We start from the raw sequence: 18756 nt of genomic DNA on the forward strand, positions 1-18756 counted from the left end.
CAACTTAAAAAGGAAAGAAAAGAAAAGAAGAAAGGGGAGGGGAGGGGAGGGGAGGGGCCGGGCGCGGTGCCTCAAGCCTGTAATCCCAGCACTTTGGGAGGCCGAGACGGGCGGATCACGAGGTCAGGAGATCGAGACCATCCTGGCGAACACGGTGAAACCCCGTCTCTACTAAAAAAGTACAAAAAAACTACCCAGGCAAGGTGGCGCGCGTCTGTAGTCCCAGCTACTCGGGAGGCTGAGGCAGGAGAATGGCGTAAACCCGGGAGGCGGAGCTTGCAGTGAGCTGAGATTCGGCCACTACACTCCCGCCTGGGCGACAGAGCCGACTCCGTCTCAAAAAAAAAAAAAAAAAAAAAAAAAAAAAAAAAGAAAAGGAATCTCTTTTTTCAATCCTTGAATCTGGGCTGGCTTTGAGACTTGCTTTGCAGTGGAAGCAACATTGTGTGAGTTCCAAGCATGAGGCTCAAGAGGCCTTGTGTTCTTTCTACCTTGTTCTGGGAAGTCCTACCACCACTGCCATGTGGGCAAAACCAGAACAGCCTGCTGGATGATGAGAGAACATGTGGGACAGAGATGCTCCATCTCATCTGAGCATCCTAGACCAGCCCATCCTCAGCTGACCTGGCCACTGACAGCAAATACATGAGTGAGCCCAACCAAGTTCAGCCAAGCTTGGCCCAGATCAGCAGAATTGCGCGGCTGAGCCCAGTCCAAATTGCCAAACCACAAAATTGTTAGGTAAATAAATGTATGTGTGTGTTTGTGTGTGTTTTGTAAGCTACTAAATTTTGGGGGTAGTTCCTTTCTCAGCAAAAGCTAACTGATAAAATTGGTTTCCCGTCTAGTTTTGGTCCCACTACAATTGAGCCTCCCCATTACCACTGTGGTGGTCTTTCTAAAGCACCACTCAATCACAATACTCCCCCAACATTTTCCCATCGCCTCCATGTAAAACCGAAACTTTTCAGTTGTACCTCATCTTTCATCAAACAGCCACAGGCTATAACAAATTGCTGCGATTCCCTGGGCCTACAGTGTATCCTTTCACCTCCATGCTTTTGTGAATGCTTGCTATGTGCTGAATCATGTTTCTCCAGAATTAGTGTGCTTAAGTCCAACCCCTAGTACCTCAGAATGTGACTATATTTGAAGATAGAGTCTTTGAAGAGGTGATTAAGTTAAAAAGAGGCAATCATAGGACACACACACACACACACACACACACACACACACAGCGATGGCCATGTGAGAACACAGTAGAAAGGTGATCAACTGGCCGGGCACGGCGGCTCATGCCTGTAATCCCAGCACTTTGGGAGGCTGAGGCAGGTGGATCGCTTGAGGTCAGGAGTTCGAGACCAGCCTGGCCAACATGGTGAAACCCCATCTGTACTAAAAGTACAAAAATTAGCCGGGCATGGTGGCAGGCACCTGTAATCCCAGCTACTTGGGAGGCTGAGGCAAGAGAATCGCTTGAACCCAGGAGGTGGAGGTTGCAGTGAGCTGAAATCACACCACTGCACTCTAGCCTGGGCAATAGAATGAGACTCAGTCTCAAAAAAAAAAAAAAAAAAAAAAAAAAAGTGATCATCTGCAAGCCAAGGAGAGAGGCCTCAGAAGAAACCAAACCTGTCAACACCTTGATCTTGGACTTCCAGCCTGCAGAACTGGGAGAAAATACTGTTATTTAAACCACCCAGTCTTTGGTATTTGGTTATGGCAGCCTGAGCTGCCATGTTTTCTTTCTACTGGGAAGTCCCTTCAAACCTTAGTACACCCACACTTGCTACTTCCTCACCTCCCTAATTATGACTTGTCCTTCACACTAAACTCACCACCTTGGGGTGAGCCTTCTATTATTCTCTTTAGGCTGGTTAAGTGTCCCTGGTCTGCGATTCCTTCCCTGTATAACAGCACTTACCTAGATGCTTCGATTTTTTTTTTTTTTTTATTGTGGTAAGAACACTTAACATGAGATCTGTCCTCTTAACAAAATTTTAAGTGAACAATATAGTATTGTTAACTATAGGCACAATGTTATACAGCAGATCTCTAGAACTTCTTCATCTCATGTAACTGAAACCTTCTATCTGTTGAATAGCAATTCCCCATTTCTCCCTACCCCCATCTCCTGGCAACAGTCATTCTACTGTCTGCTTCTGTGTTTGACTACTTTATATACCTCATACAAGTGGTGTCTTGCAGTATTTGTCTTTGTATGATTGGCTTATTTCACTTAGCACAATGTCCTCAAGTTTCACCCCATGTTGTTGCATATGGCAGGATTTCCTTCTTTTTTATGGCTGAATAGTATTTTGTGTATATATACACCATATTTTCTTTATCCACTCATCTTTCAATGGATACTTAGGGTGTTTCTATATCTTGGTTATTGTGAATAATGCTGCAATGAACATGGGAGTGCAGACATCTCTTTGAGATCTTGATTTCAGTTCTTTTGAATAAATACCCAGGAGTAGGAATGCTGGATCATATGGTATTTCCTATTTTTAATTTTTTGAGGAACCTCCATACTGTTTTCCATAGTGGCTTCACCATTTTACATTCCCCACCAACGGTGTACAAGTTTCCCTTTTCTCTATATCCTCACCAACACTTATCTTTATTTTTTTGGTACTAGCCACCTTAACCAGTGAGAGGTAATATCTCACTATGGTTTTGATTTACATTTCCTTGATGATTAATGATGTTGAGCATCTTTTCATATATGTGTTGGCCATTTGTATATCTTCTTTGGAAAAAAATGTCTATTCAGGTCCTTTGCCCATTTTTCAATAGGGTTATTTGGACATTTTTTGCTATTGAGTTGTATGAGTTAATTGTACAATTTGGATATTAACCCCTTATCAGATATATGGTTTTCAAATATTTTCTTTCATTCTATCGGTTGCCTTTGCATTTTGTTTATTGGTTTCTTTGCTGTGTAGAAGCTTTCTAGTCTGATATAGTCCCACTTATTTATTTTTGCTTTTGTTGCCTGTGCTCTTGGTGTCATATCCAAAAAATTATTGCCAAGACCAATGTCAAGTGGCAGCAGTAACTTTAATGGAAGAGGTAACAGCCCTGTAGGTAGATTCATTCTTACTTTGGAATGGAGTAGGTTACTCATGCCCTGAGTTGCATTATCTTTAATAAGTTTTAATAATATCTTTAATAAGACTTGTTTGAAGAAGTTATATTTCTGTATCAGTTACAAGTAAGATTGGCTGCATAGAACAACGCTCTTCTCCCGACGAATAACAAAATAGCATTTTTCTCTCCCATTTCTCTCAGGTAAAGGAAATCTGGAGGTAGGCTGTCCACAAATGGTATGGTATCTTTGGGTTGTCATTGAGCACTCAGTCTCATCTTTTCATCCTACCATACTCAGCACATAGCTTTCATTTTCAAGGTCACATCATGATCCAGATTGGCTGCTGGTGCTTCAGCCATCAAGTCTGTTTTGCAGGCTGGACAGAAGAAAAAAAGGGGAAGGACAAAAGGTCATGCATTGTTAAAGATCCTAGCTGGGAGACCTGCCCAGAGCTTCCACTCACATTTCACTGAATGGATCTTAGTCCATGGTCATACTTTGCTCTAAGGGAGTCTGGGAAATGTAGTGTTTTGTTTTTGTTTTTTATCTGGGCATGTTGACTAGGTTTTATCTTTTTTTTTTTTTTTTTTTTTTTAGATAGAGTCTTGCTCTGTCACCCAGGCTGGAGTGCAATGGCACAATTTTGGCTCACTACAACCTCTGCCTCCCAGGTTCGAGTGATTCTCCTGCCTCAGCCTCCTGAGTAGCTGGGAGTACAGGCACCTGACACCATACCCGGTTAATTGTTGCATTTTTTAGTAGAGATGGGGTTTTGCCATGTTGGCCAGGCTAGTCTTGAACTCCTGACCTCAGGTGATCCAGCTGCTTTGGCCTCCCAAAGTGCTGGGATTACAGGTGTGGCCCACTGCGCCTGGCCTAGGTTTTAGTTACTAAAGAAGAAAGGGATAGAATAAAAGGATATTGGAGGGTGACTAGTTGTCTCTGCGTCAGCCACAGATAAGTGGCTCTTATTAAAACTACTACTGCCAAGATGAATTTGCAGGAACTGAAATATAAATGTTGTACAAAGCTGAGTGGCATAAAGCTTGTAATATTTTGTTCAGCAGAAGGGAAGAGAATATTCTTTTTAAATTGAGGTTAAATTCCATGTAGCCCCAAACCAACCACTTTAAAGTATACAATTTGGTAGCGTTTAGTACATTCACAATGTTGTACAATAGTCACCTCTATCTACATCGAAAACATTTTTATTATCCCAAAAGGAAACTTTAAACCTGTTAAATGCTTGCCCTCCATTACCCCTTCCCTCTCACCCTTAGTAACCACCAATCTGTGTTCTGTCTCTATGGATTTGCCTATTCTGGATATTTCATATAAATGGAATCATGTGTCTGGCTTCTTTCACTTGGCATAGTGGTTTTGAAGTTCATCCACATTATACCATTCCTTTTTATGGCTGAATATGGGAGGAGAATCCTCTTAGCAGATGCAGTACTATCATCCATGGCACATTCTAAACAAACACTCCAGCAAAAATCGGTTGCCTTATAATTGGGTGTAATGCTCCTGAGTAGTCCTGTGGAGGTAGAGCTTAGCACTTGCTTACCCACTCACTCCCTTCTTCATAGCTACTGGATCTTTCATTTTCTTTGAAGCAGCAGTGTGCCCTGCCAGGCAATGTCTTGCCACTGCACCAAGCCAATTGTGACAAACTGTTCCCCACTTTTCCAGCCTCTCTTGCAGCCAGAGGTGGCCACTTAATCAAGCTCTGGGCAATGAGATCCAAACAGAAGTTGGCTGGGCCCCAGAGAGATAGGGCTGGGGAAGCTTTTGTCTTTGCCTTCTTGATAAAAGGAGAGAGGCTGCAGGGGGCCCTTCCCGCTTTTGCCTGCTCTGAACCTATACCTGATGTTTCTAGTTGCAGTATCTCTTTCTCAATCCTAACAGCTTGGCATGTTAGGATTGCATCCTTGAGTGATGTTACATCCTTGAGTCACTGAGCTGGTGGTTTCCTACTGAGAGAACGCCTGTTATATGAGCAAGATAAAGTCCTACTCTCTTCAGTCTTTGGGAGCAGGTTTTCTGCCACCTACAGCAAAAGCATTTCTAATAAACCTTAAGGGTTCCTTTTAAGTGATCAGTTTTCCCATACATGGCAGAGGCAAAAGTTTGCAGCTGCCATGGGAAGAGGATGATCAGAAGGGACTCCTGAGGTTACTGCAGCTAACCCTGAATAGGGTCTGAGGTAGCATTTTTCTAACATGGCTACTGAATCCTAAACATACAGTCTGTGTGGGTCTGTGCAGACATGAAGGTAAGGGTGCCTGGGTCTTCTCCATGTCTTTCTGCCTGTCTTGTCTTAAGATAAGAATCTTCTATTTATGCTTATGGTAGTCAACACATTCACGAACGTTCCCCAGGGGCTGTTCGACCTTGCCTGTCATCAACTCACAGAGTGGTGCACTGCAGTGGGAGCTTGGATGGAAGCCCAAATCTGGAAGATGCTAAAAGGAGCTAAAAAATGCAATTCCTACATTTTGCTTTCTGTAGTAAGACAGGAACAGGCAGATAGAAGGGACAATCCTGAACTGTTAATAAAACCTTTAGGGAGTATCTTGAGTTCATAATAGGCTCTTCTCGATTTTAAAACATCTTGCTAATAAGGGCATTCTCTCTTGCATTTGCTGAAATATTTTCAGATGAATTTAAGATAATTAAAAAGGAATCTGGAGGTTTCCCAAGGTTTTGCTTAAATGACTCACATTTAGAGGAATCTCAATGTGTATAATGAGAAACATAAAACAAAACTATGACTGCCTAGAAATGACTTTGCTTTTGTTCTAGAGAATCTGAACTAAGACTATATTTTGAAATTGAGTTGGGAGGGATATTTGGTTTTTGGAAATAGAATAAAAAATGAACAGCTCTGGTTTGGAGATAATAAAGCAGCTGACAAAAATAACCCCTTTATATTTAAAAGTAGTTTTTATTTAATTTGAAACATGTTACAGGGTTACTATGGCATTAAATATATAAAAGATATTTAGATCTTTCCAGTTTCTCAGGACTGAATTGAATTTTAACTATACATATTCACCAACATAGATCGACTAAGTGAATGTTGCCAGCTGATATTCCATAGAAACAGAGCAACAAGAGTAAGAAAGAGGCAGAAAATACATTAGAAAAAAGCAAATAATGTCTAAGAGATATGAATTCTAAATAAAGTAGATGACCAAGCATCCACATGGGGTACCTTGACAAAATATGGAATGCACAAAATGACTTCCAATTAAATTGCATTATAAGTATATAGCTAAATTTTAAAAAACATATCCTCTGCTTTATTTATACTTTATAATAAATGTATTTATTTATTTTGCTGAAATAATTTATTCTTTCAACAAATATTTTTGAATATCTGCTATGTACCAGGCATTATGCTCAATGCATTTTTTAAACTAGAGCTAAACAAATAAAACAACAGCAAAAATTACAACAGAAGGCACTCCATCCCTGCCTCCAAAGAACTTAATATAAAGTGGGTATATCAACAAATAATCTGATAATATGATGCAATGTGGGAAATATCATGCTAAAAGTAAACAGGAGGCCTTGTTTACAGGCGTGGCAGTGGCTCACGCCTTTAACCCCAGCACTTTGGGTGGCCAAGATGGGCAGATCACTTGAGCCCAGGAGTTCGAGACCAGTCTGACCAACATGGCAAGACCCTGTCTCCACTAAAAATACAAAAAAAAAAAAAATTGGCCAGGCATGGTGATGCTTGTAGTCCCAGCCACTAGGGAGGTTGAGGCAGAAGAATATGCTGAACCCAGTGAGCCGAGATCATGCCAATGTACTCCAGCCTGGGTGACAGAAGACTCTGTCTAAAAAAAAAAAAAAAAAAAAAAAAAAGCAAACATGAGCTATTAGGAGAAAATATAGGAAACATCCCAAATCTAGATGAAGGAGGCTTCTTGGAGTAGGTAGCATCTGAATTGGGATTTGAACAACTAGCAGCAGCTGCCAGGTCAAAATGACTGGTAAGGCAAGAGGTGGAACATATGCACAGCCCAAAGGTATAAGATATCTTGATGCATTTACAGAAGAGTGAGAAGGAAGGGAGGTGACGGGGGTGAACGACAAATGTATCATTAGTTAAGATAGGCTACTTTACACTGTGGTCACAACCATGAAGTAAAATAAAAATTATCTGCCAGGCTACATGTCACACACAGGCTTTTCCACCTTATAATTTACCATCTCAGCCTGAGGCTTTAGGACTCACTGCAGCAGGTGGAGAGAACACATGCATCTGCTCTTAAATACTTTTGCCCAGAAATGACATTCACCACTTCTATTCTCATTTCGTTGGCCAAAGCAGGTCATAAAGTCACCTAAAACATCAAAGAGGTGAAAAATGCAATCAATGCAATCCACCTGTTTTGCAAGAAGGGAATCAGAAATATTAGGAACCACCGGCAAAGTCTACCATAGGCCTTGTGTACCGCGCTTTGGAATTGTGATTTTATCTTCCAGTGCAGGAACAAATGCAAGCAGAGGCCAAACACACGGAATTCAGGGTCAGCCTTACAACTGGTTGCCCTCTGACTCTATACTTCAAGTCTCCAGAGGCTGGAGTATCAGTCAGGGGCCACAGGAAAACAGGCCACCGCATGTTCCCACAGAGGAGGTTAAGATAAGGAAATGGTTACACAGGTGTTGCAGAAATGAGACAGCAAAAAGGCAACTGTGAGAGAACCCAGAGATAACTACAAGAAGCAGCTACTATCCCTAAACTTGAAAGTACAGCAGGGAAGAGGTAGGATTCCCAGAACCTGGGGGTATAGAGCAAAGGCCCTGCAGAATAGATATGAGGGCCTCTTAGGAGGCCTGGTTGCTGCTACTGAGGTGCTGCCAATGGGAGGCACTCGTGGAAGAGTGGAAGGCAGCCAGAGGGCAGAAGCTTCCTTCCTGGTTCTTTTTCTTTTTCTTGAGACTGAGTCTCCCTCTGTCACCAAGGCTGGAGTGCAGTGGCGCGACCTTGGCTCCCTGCAACCTCTGCCTCCTGGGTTCAAGCGATTCTCCTCCCTCAGCCTCCTGAGTAGCTGGGAATACAGATGCTGCCAACACACCCGGCTAATTTTCCTATTTTTTAGTAGAGATGAGGTTTCACCATGTAGGCCAGGCTGGTCTCAAACTCCTGACCTCAAGTGATCCTCTCGCCTTGGCCTCCCAAAGTGTTGGGATTACAGGCGTGAGCCACCACGCCCCTCCGATGCTAGTATTTATGCCCATATATTTCATAGTATCCTGTGGGTGTGCCTGAATTTAAGGTTTCAGTTTTCCTTACCTGCCACATTTCAGGGCACCTGAACCCAGGACACAGCTCTTGGGGACTTCTTGAGGCCTTAACCACCATCTTAAACTAATATAAAATTGTAGCATGTCCAAGGGTAAGCAGAGGGTTTGTTAACACGTGACAGAGAAAAATTACTTAAATTAACTTACAGTAATATTTATTTTTCTTGTACAATTATTTGAATTTAACACATGTACAGACTCATACGACCATCACTGCAATCAGAATATAGGATGGTTCCATCATCCCCAAACCTCCGTTGTATTATCCCTTTATAGTTATACCCTCCCCCTCCCACTAAACCCCAGAAACTACTGATCCGTTCTCTCTAACTATACTTTTATCTTTTCAAGAATGTCATAAAATGGAATCATATAGTGTGTAACCTTTTGAGACTCACTTCCACTCAGCATAATGCCTTTGATAGTCATCCAAATTATTAGTATATCAATTATTCATTCATTTTTAGTCCTGAATGGTATTCCATTGTATGAACATACAATGGTTTTTTATTCATTCACCCACTGAAGGACATTTGGGTTGTTTTCAGTTTTTGGCTATTATAAATAAAGCTGCTAATAACATCCATGTAAAAAGCTGGGCGTGATGACTCACAACTGTAATCCCAGCACTTTGGGAGGCCGAGGAGGGCGGATCACTTGAGGTCGGGAGTTCGAGGTCAGCCTGGCCAACATGGTGAAACCCCGTCTCTACTAAAAATACAAAAATTAGCTGGGCATGGTTGCACATACATATAATTCCAGGTACTTGGAGGCTGAGGCATAAGAATTGCTTGAACCTGGGAGGCAGAGGGTGCAGTGAGCCAAGATTGTGCCACTGCACTCCAGCCTGGGCGACAGAGCGAGACTCTCTCAAAACAACAACAAAAAAATCCATATGCAGGTTTTTGGATGAATACGTTTTCACTTCCCTTGGATATATACATATATACCTAGGAATGGGATTGCTTGTTCTTATGGATAAATGCATGTTAACTTTATAAGAAACTGCCAAACTGTCTTCCAGCGTGGCTTACCATTTTGCATTCCCACCGGCAACGTATGAGAGTTCCGGGGCTCTTCGTTCTCACCTCCAATTGGTGTTGTATTTTTTATTTAATCATTCTATTTTTAATATTCTAACTCAATCTAATAGATGGCAATCATGGTATTAATTTTTATTTCCCTGATGGCTAATGGTGTTAAACATCTCTTCATGTAATGATTTCTCATCCACATGTAAAGTGTTAGTTTAAACCTTCTGCCCAATTTTTTTTTTTTTTTTTTTTTTGAGACAGAGTCTTGCTCTGTCGCCCACGCTGGAGTGCAGTGGCCAGATCTCAGCTCACTGCAAGCTCCGCCTCCCGGGTTTACGCCATTCTCCTGCCTCAGCCTCCTGAGTAGCTGGGACTACAGGCGACCGCCACCTCGCCCGGCTAGTTTTTTGTATTTTTTAGTAGAGACAGGGTTTCACTGTGTTAGCCAGGATGGTCTCGATCTCCTGACCTCGTGATCCGCCCGTCTCGGCCTTCCAAAGTGCTAGGCTTACAGGCTTGAGCCACCGCGCCTGGCCACCTTCTGCCCATTTTTCAACAGGGTTGTTTTCTTACTGTTAAGTTTGGAGAATTTCTTATATACTATGGATATAAGTCCTTTGTTGAAGATGTTTTGTAAATATTTTCTCCCACTCTGTGGCTTGTCTTTTCATTACTTTAAAAGTGTCTTTTGCAGAGCAAAAACTTTTAATTTTGATGCAGTCCAATTATCAATTTTTTCAGGTAAGGATTATGCTTTTGGTGTCATATCTGAGCACTCTTTGCTTAATCCAAGATCAGGAAGGTGTTCTTATATTTTCTTGTAACTGTTTCACAGTTTTGTATATTACATTTAAATCTATAATCTACCTAAAATTAATTTTTGTACAGGTATAAGATTTAGCTCAAAGTTCCTTCTTTTTGTGTATGGATGCCCAATAATTCCAAACAATTCATTGAAAAGAATGTACCTTGTCCATTGAATTGCTTTTGCACTTTTGTGAAAAATCAATTTCGTATGTAGACCTATTTCTGGACTCTAATTTTGTTCCATTGATGTATATATCTATTCCTTCACCAGTGCTATCCTGCCTTGATTACACTTTATTACTTTACATAGTAGCATTACAGTACATCTTAAATTGGATACTGTGAGGCCTCTAATTTTATTCTTCTTTTTCAAAATTGTTTTGTGTTGACTGTTCTGTTACTTTGACTTTCCTATTAATTTTATATTTCACTTGGCTGGGATTTTTATGGAAATTTTATTAAATCTGTATATCAATTTGGAGAGATTTGACATCTTTGCTAAATTTAGTCTTTCAATCCATGAACATGGCATGTCTCTTCATTTATTCAGGTCTTCTTTGATTCCTTTCATCAGTATTTTATAGATTTTAGCATATAGGTGCTGGACATGTTTTGTTAAAATTTTATACCTAAATATTTTTATTTTATGCTATTGTGAATGATACATTTTAAAGATTTTTTGGCTGGGTACAGTGGCTCACACCTGTAAATCCAGCACTTTGGGAGGCCAAGGCAGGCAGATCACATGAGGTCAGGAGTTCGAGATCAGCTTGGCCAACACAGCAAAACCTCATCTCTACTGAAAATACAAAAATTAGCCAGGCGTAGTGGTGGATGCCTGTAATCCCAGCTTGGGAGGCTGAGGCAGGAGAATCGCTTGAACCCTGGAGGCGGAGGCTGCAGTGAACCGAGATCGCACCACTACAGTGCAGCCTGGGCGACAGAGTCAGACTCCTCCAAAAATGATAATAATAATAATAATAAATTTAAAAATCATCTCCAATTGCACACAGCCTGTATATAGAAATATGATTGGTTTTTGTGTGCTGAACTTGCACCTGGAGACCTTGCTAAACTCACTTATTTGGTTCTAGGATTTTGTAGATTTCATGGGATTTTTCTAAGTAGATGATCATATTATCTATGAATAGGAGAATTTTTCTAATATTCTTTGAGAATTTCTCTTTTTTCCTCCCTTTTCTTTTTGTTCCCTCTGTTTTTAGTTCCTCTGTTTCCCCAGCATTCCATTAAAACTTATATAGTGTGATTTCTGCTATATACGTATGCCTTTTATTTCTTTTTTTCTGTCTTAGTGCACTGACTTGGAGTTCCAATACAATGTTGACTAAGAGTGGTGATAGTGGACTTTCTTGCCTTTTCCCGACCTTGGAGGGAAGGAATTCAGTCTTTCATCTTAAGAATAATGCTAGATATCCTGTGAGGTTTTTTCTTGGGTTGGGGTGGTGGGGGGTGTACCTGCTCTTTATCAGGTCAAAGAAGTTCCCTTTTATTCCTATTTTGCTGAAAGCTATCATGAATGGATGTTGAATTTTGTCAACGCTTTTTCTGCATCAGTGAATATGATCATGCAGCTTTTCTTCTTCTTTTTTTTTGGTACCAAATTTCTTTATTTGAAGGAATGGTACAAATCAAAGTACCTAAGTGGATGTTTTGGTGCAACTTATAGAAAAGGTAAAGGAAACCCCAACATGCATGCACTGCCTTGGTGACCAGGGAAGTTACCCCATGGCTATGGGGAAATTAGCCTGAGGCTTAGCTTTCATTATCACTGTCTGCCGGGGTGTGCTTGTCAAAGAGATACTCTGCCAAGCCAGATTCGGGTGCTCCCATCTTGCGCAAGTTGGTCACGTGGTCACCCAATTCTTTGATGGCTTTCACCTGCTCATTCAGGTAATGTGTCTCAATGAAGTCACACAAATGGGGGTCATTTTTGTCAGTGGCCAGTTTGTGCAGTTCTAGTAGTGACTGATTCACAATTTTTTTCCAAATGTAATGCACACTCCATGGCATTCAGCCCGCTCTCCCAGTCCTCATAGTCTGGTTTCTTGATATCCTGAAGGAAGATTCGGCCACCTCGTTGGTTCTGCAGCTTCATCAGTTTCTCGGCATGTTCCCTTTCCTCATGAGATTGGTGAAGAAAGTATTTGGCAAAGTTCTTCGAAGCCACATCATCGCGGTCAAAGTAGTAAGACATGGACAGGTAAACGTAGGAAGGGTAGAGCTCCAGGTTGATCTGGCGGTTGATGGCGGCCTCTGAGTCCTGGTGGTAGTTCTGGCGCACCTGCGAGGTGGACGCGGTCGTCATGGCGGAGGCTAAGGACAGGCGGCAGCTGCAGCGGCGGTGGCTGCGCGGCGCTGGAGCGGCGGCGGCGGGGGCCTTGGGCGGTCCGAGGGCGCGGTGAAGAGGTGACCGAGGGCTGGCTATGGGCGGCCGGCCAGGATGGGGGACGAGCGCCGGGTTCCGTCCTAGCACTATTGAAGCAGGAAACCTCGACGACTCTCGGGGAAGAACATCTGGCCGCTTTTCTTCTTAGACAGTAAAATGGTGGATTGCATTGATTGATTTTCTCATGTTGAATAAGCCTTGTAATCCTAGGATAAATACCACTTGGTCATGGTGTATACTTCTTTTTATACATTGTTAGATTCAATTTACTAATATTTTGTTAAGACTTTTTATGTCTAAGTTCATGAGAGATATTGGTAAGTAGCTTTCTTTTCTTCAACTGTCCGACTCTCTAGAAGAGATTGTACAGTATTGGTGTTATTTCTTCACACCGAAATCTATTTTTGTTGGATGTGTTATTTTTGGTTAATAGTTCTTTCAGCACGTTGAAAATGCTGTGCATGTCTTTATGACCTTCTTGGTTTCTGATGAGAAATCCATAGTCATCCAAATTGTTGTTACCCTGTATGTAATATGTCCTCATTTTTATCTTTCTGTTTTAAACTTATTTTCTTTCCAGCAGTTTGAATATGTCTATGCTTTCATTCTTTGGGTTTATCCTGTTTGGGGTTTGCTGAGGTTCTTCAATCTGCAAGTTGGTGTCTTTTGCTTCATCTGAAATGTTCTTGGTTACAATATTTTCACATCTTTTTTTTTTTCTGTACCACACTGTTTCTCTTCTCCTTCTGTAACTCTAAAGACACAAATGTTAGATATTTTGTTATCTCCTATAGGTCTTTATGGCTCTGTTTATTTATTTCTCAGTTTTTCCTCTCTGCTATTCAGGTTGGATAATTTCTATTGATCTATTTTCATATTTACTGACTCTTTCATCTCTATTCTGCTATTGCATCCATCCAGTTTTAAAATTCCAGCTATTGCATTCTTCACTTATAAAATCTCTCTCTTTTTTTTAAAATTTTTGAGATGGAGTGTCACTCTGTCACCCAGGCTGGAGTGCAGTGGTGTGATCTTGGCTCACTGCAACCTCTGCCTCCCGGGTTCAAATGATTATCCTGCCTCAGCCTCCCAGTAGCTAGGATTACAGGCACGTGCCACCATGCCCAGTGAAGTTTTGTATTTTTAGTAGAGACGGGGTTTCACCATGTTGGCCATGCTGGTCTAGAACTCCTGACCTCGTGATCTACCCGCTTTGGCCTCCCAAAGTGCTGGGATTACAGGTGTGAGCCACCGTGCCCAGACAAAATTTCAATTTGGTTTTTCTTTTATCTTTTACTCCTGTGCTGAGTCTTTTATCCTTACATTCATTTCAAGATTATTTGTCCTTACTTGTTGGAGCATCATTATAATAGCTGCTTTAAAGTTAATTCCAACATTGGTGTCACCTCAGCAGTGGTGTCTGCTATTTGCCTTTTCCCACCCAAGTTAAGATTTTCATGGTTCTTCAGGTATTGAATAATTTTGGGTTGTATCCTGGACATTTTGAATATTATGTTATAGGGCTTTGTATCTTGTTTTAATACTATGGGGAAATATTCATATTTTTGTTTTATTGGGTTTTTGTTTTATTCATATTGGGTTTTAGCTTGTAATAGACATGCTTGGGTTTAGATCACAAGTTCTGACATGCCTTTTCTGGATAGTGGCTCCAAAGTCAATTCAGTTTTCAAAAGTTTGTAATGCTATTCAGATCTGTCCTACATGTGCTTTATCCAGTGGCTAGTCTAGGGCTTGGGTGGTGGTCTGCCTCTTAGTTCAATTATCACAGTCTTTGGTATGCTGTTTAGGATCAGATCCATGTGTAGGTTGGGGTGAACCTAGGAGTTCATAAAAACTTTATGAGGACCTTTCCCAAGGTCCTCTCCTCTCTACTGTCTCCTTGGTACTTTGTAATGCCTTGGAGTTCCCCTTTTAATCAATTGGCAAGAAATCTAGGCTATTTATTTATTTAAAGACAGGGTCTTGCTCTGTCGCCCAGGCTGGAGTATGGTGGTGTGATCATAGCTCACTGTAGCCTCAAACTCCTGAGCTCAAGTGATCCTCCCACCTTAGCCTCTTGAGTAGCCAAGACTACAGGCAAGCACTACTGTGCCCAGCTAATTGTATTTTCAAATTTTTCATAGAGACAGGGTCTTGCTACATCGCCCAGGCTGTTCTCCAACTCCTGGCTTCAACCAATTCACCCACCTCGGCCTCCCAAAGTGTTGGGATTAGAGGGGTGAGCCACCGTGCCTGTCCAGAAATCTGGGTCTTTATTTAATACTCTCTGTTATGTATTTCCTGCAACTCTGCCCATGTCTTGGGCCAAGCATCAGGACAGATGGAGTGAAAAAATACATATCATTGAGGGTTTGACCCCACTGTCTTGGGACCAGAGCTACTCCAAACAGAGAGGAAGGTTCTCCCCTCCCTTAGCAATTTTGGGTGCTTGAAGGTACTGCTGTCTCCATTGTCACTGTTGACTCAGCTGCCACAGTGGGATTACTTATTGGCTAAGATGTAAGAGAATGGCGAAAAGAAAAAAATGGCACATTTCTCTTACTTTCTCTGAATATTAGGAGACCAATTTTCTGCTTTTCCTGGAGCTCTCTCTGTCCATGTTGATGCTCCCTTCTGGGTTTTAAGCTTCCTTGAGTCCAGTCTAGTGGAGACTGGAGGAAATAAATGGTAAATTCACTGCCAGTTTAGTTTTACTTCAAATTCTGTTGTTTTTCCTCAGTTTATGTGGTACAATTTACCTTCCAGAGTCCTCAAATAGTTGCTGCATGCATTCTGTTCACATTTTATAATTGCATTCAGTAGCAGGTAATGGGTTTAGTGTGATTATTCTGTGTTAACTGAAATCAGAACTCCTGTATTATATATGTTAGTTTTCACACATAAATATGTACAGATAATGGAGTGTTTTCTTTGGTGTGTATTTGTGAATGGTTGGGACTAGTCTTTTCATACTCTACCCAAGGGAACTACTTTACATAATAAATACTCTTCTGGTTATCTATTGCTGTAGAAGAAACCACCCTCAAACTTAGTAGCTTAAAATAACATCAATCGTTTTATTATGTTACAGTTGCAGATGCTGGTTAGGTTCAGCGACATGGTTCTTGCTTGGGGCCTCTCATACGTCTACAGTAAGATGGTGGCTGGGAGTGAATTGATTTGAAGACTCATTCATTCACATGCATGGCATTTGGGCTGGGAACACTCAAAAAGTTGGGTCTCCTGTAGCATCTGCCCCTATTGCTACATGGTCTCTCTACATGGTTTCTTCAGTGTGTCAGCTTCCAGGTAGCTAGATTTCTTTGTTTGTTTATTTGTTTTGTGTTTGTTTGTTTGTTCTTGGAGACAGGGTCTCACTCTGTCACCCAGGCTGGAATGCAGTGGTACAATCTTGGCTCACTGCAACTTCTGCCTCCCAGGTTCAAGTGATTCTTGTGCCACCACCTCCCAACTAGCTGGAACTACAGGTGCACACCACCATGCCTGGCTAATTTTTGTGTTTTTAGTAGAGACAGGGTTTCGCCATGTTGGTCAGGCTGGTCTTGAACTCCTGACCTCAGGTGATCCACCTGCCTTGGCCTCCCAAAGTGCTGGGATTACAGGTGTGAGCCACCGTGCCCAGCCTAGCTAGAGTGGAAAGTGACAGAATGAAACAGGCAGGAGCTAGATTACCTTTTGTGACCCAGCCTCACAAATCACATAATCTCCATTACCACATTATATTCTTTGAGGGAGTCACAAAGGTCCACTGAGGTTTAAGGGGAGGGAACATAGATGCCCCTTCCTGATGGGGGATGGTAAGGTTCTGGGATTGGAAATATGATTGTGGTCATCTTTTTAAAAAATACAATCTGCCACAAATACTAAGAAGTCTGTACTTTCAAGGTAGCTCCTGAGTTGAAGAGAGCTTTTCTAAAGAGAGAAATTCTGTCCTTGAGTACTGGGCACCCAAGGGGGCATAATATTACGACCAATACAGTGCTCATCCAGGTTTTAAGTATTTGCAATTTTATTGGGAACCTGCGTGGAACTTCAAGGTATATGGATGTTTGCAGGGGCTGAGTGACTGCCTAGAGGAGTTGGGAAAGGAGCTAGCTAAAATCTAGATGAAGAGATTTCCCTGCTGTAAAGAAACCACTAAGCAGCTTTGGCAGAGTGCTCACCTACAGGGGAACCAGGAAGGCTGCAGTACTCCGAAGAGTTTTCTTACCTAATGCTACCTCTACCCTATTATTCCATTTGGTTAAGCATCACCTTCTTCAATGAATCCTCTTAAAAATGCAAACTCCCCTGGGAGCGAAAACATGGACAGTTTTGGTAGAGATTTCAGAGTGGTTCAATAAACACGAGTACAGTGCTAAGCACTGGGAATTCAGTGATTAATCTGACCCTGTTTCTTCCTTGACCAGAGGAGCAAGGCGGATTGAAGATTCTAGTTTTCCTGAGAATTTGTTCCAAGAGGCTTCATCCTTGAGAGTCCACGCCATAATTTTGTTCAGAGCTGGGCTTCGTCCTAAGAGTCATTAAAAGACTCTGAGCTACCAGGTGAGCAACATACAAGAAAGGGTCATCAGGGTAACCCCCATCCCCCCCAACCACCACCTTAAGACCAGCTACTGCTCATTTACCAGGAATGGCAAGCGTTCAGTTCCTTCTGGTTCAACCCTCTTCCCCAAGGGGATTAGTAGCACAGCGCAGACGAAGTCTATTCCCTCAAGTGAGGAAGGAGATACTTCAACGCCCTCCCCCGATTCCAACTCCCTATCAGTCCTCACGTTTCAGTCTGATGAGAACAGAGGTTTGAATGAAACCTAGCAGATTCTGGGGCTGGAAGGCAACCTGAGAGATGAGGAAAGAGAGATGTAGGGGCTAACGTGGCTTCGGGGCTGCTCGGTTCACTGACAGCCCCCACCTTACTGGGCCAAGGGGGGCTGCACACTGGCCTGAGATTAAACACTTCGCCGTGGCGCCAGAGACGAGACTCGAGACCGCAAGGCTAGCCGCTCCAAGCCGATGCTCCCGCTAGGCGCCGGCGACCTCTGGCGTCCCCTTTAGGAAGTGCGGCGGCGACTGCCCATGAACTGGCCCCGCGACCCCAGACGGCCTGGGCAGGTGCGCCAGGACGGGGTGAGGAGCGCAGAGAGGCAAGCTGCCGGCGGCCAGCCCGCAGACCCGAGGGCGACACCCGGCCCCGCCTGGGTGGCTCGGTTGGCCCGCGGGGCGGCGCGGCGTGGCGCGGCGCGGCTGGGGGACGAACAGGTGCGCGGGCGGGGGGCGGTGCTTGGGGATCCTGCGCACTGCGCGCGCCCCTCCCCCGCGCGGCTCCGGGCACAGCCCCGGCCCGGCGCGAGTAGGAGGAGGAGCTGCGGCGGCCGCGGCCACTCCGGCAGGTCCGCGGTACTGCCAGAACCCGCCGACGGCGCGGGCTGCTGGTCCCCGCTGGGAGGAGGCGCGGGCGGCCCCGGGACCATGGAGTCTGGTGACGCGGCGCGCCCTGGCTCGGGTCGGGCTACCGGGGCGCCGCCGCCGCGGCTGCTGCTGCTGCCGCTGCTGCCGCTGCTGCTGGGTCGGGGGCTGCGAGTCGCGGCCGCGGCCTCGGCCTCCTCCTCTGGGGCGGCGGCTGAGGACAGCAGCGCCATGGAGGAGCTCGCTACTGAGAAGGAGGCGGAGGAGAGCCACCGGCAAGACAGCGTGAGCCTGCTCACCTTCATCCTGCTGCTCACGCTCACCATCCTCACCATCTGGCTCTTCAAGCACCGCCGGGTGCGCTTTCTGCACGAGACCGGGCTGGCCATGATCTATGGTGAGCACCCCTGTTGCACCCCCCGCCCTCCACACCCCTCGGCCGCCGCGCTCCTCCTGGCGCCGGGCGGTGCTCCCCCTTCACTTGCCAGCGTGTTCCGTTTCTTTTACGTTTCTCGCTGCGACGGTGTTGGTTCCCAAGGTCAACTGTCTGCATTTTCTGGCTCTCTGCTACCGTTAAAAACAGTTCCACCACATTTCCACGTTTCCGCATTGGGAACCCAGGAAAACGAAAGGGACAGAGGTGGTCCAGTTCCGTCTGC

The 18756-nt window shown here is 43.7% G+C and overlaps 2 protein-coding genes and 1 pseudogene across 2 annotated transcripts in view; 1 reads left to right on the forward strand and 2 right to left on the reverse strand.

Moving 5' to 3' along the window:
* Positions 1 to 3352: 3352 nt before the first annotated feature.
* LOC105463681 (carbohydrate sulfotransferase 7) overlaps positions 3353 to 18756 on the reverse strand; it is a 191454-nt gene continuing 176050 nt past the window's right edge. Inside the window, exon 2 of the mRNA XM_071088320.1 lies at positions 3353 to 3473. The gene's annotated coding sequence lies outside the window, so the exon portion shown is untranslated. The remainder of the gene's footprint in view (positions 3474 to 18756) is intronic.
* LOC105464205 (ferritin heavy chain pseudogene) lies at positions 11895 to 12607 on the reverse strand (annotated as a pseudogene).
* The window catches only part of LOC105463697 (solute carrier family 9 member A7), a 150461-nt gene continuing 149739 nt past the window's right edge, over positions 18035 to 18756 (forward strand). Inside the window, exon 1 of the mRNA XM_011710919.3 lies at positions 18035 to 18494. Within this exon, the coding sequence (XP_011709221.1) occupies positions 18161 to 18494 (334 nt within the window). The 5' untranslated portion in view covers positions 18035 to 18160. The remainder of the gene's footprint in view (positions 18495 to 18756) is intronic.

The sequence above is a fragment of the Macaca nemestrina genome, chromosome X, assembly GCF_043159975.1.
Source record: "Macaca nemestrina isolate mMacNem1 chromosome X, mMacNem.hap1, whole genome shotgun sequence".
NCBI classification, from domain to species: domain Eukaryota; kingdom Metazoa; phylum Chordata; class Mammalia; order Primates; family Cercopithecidae; genus Macaca; species Macaca nemestrina.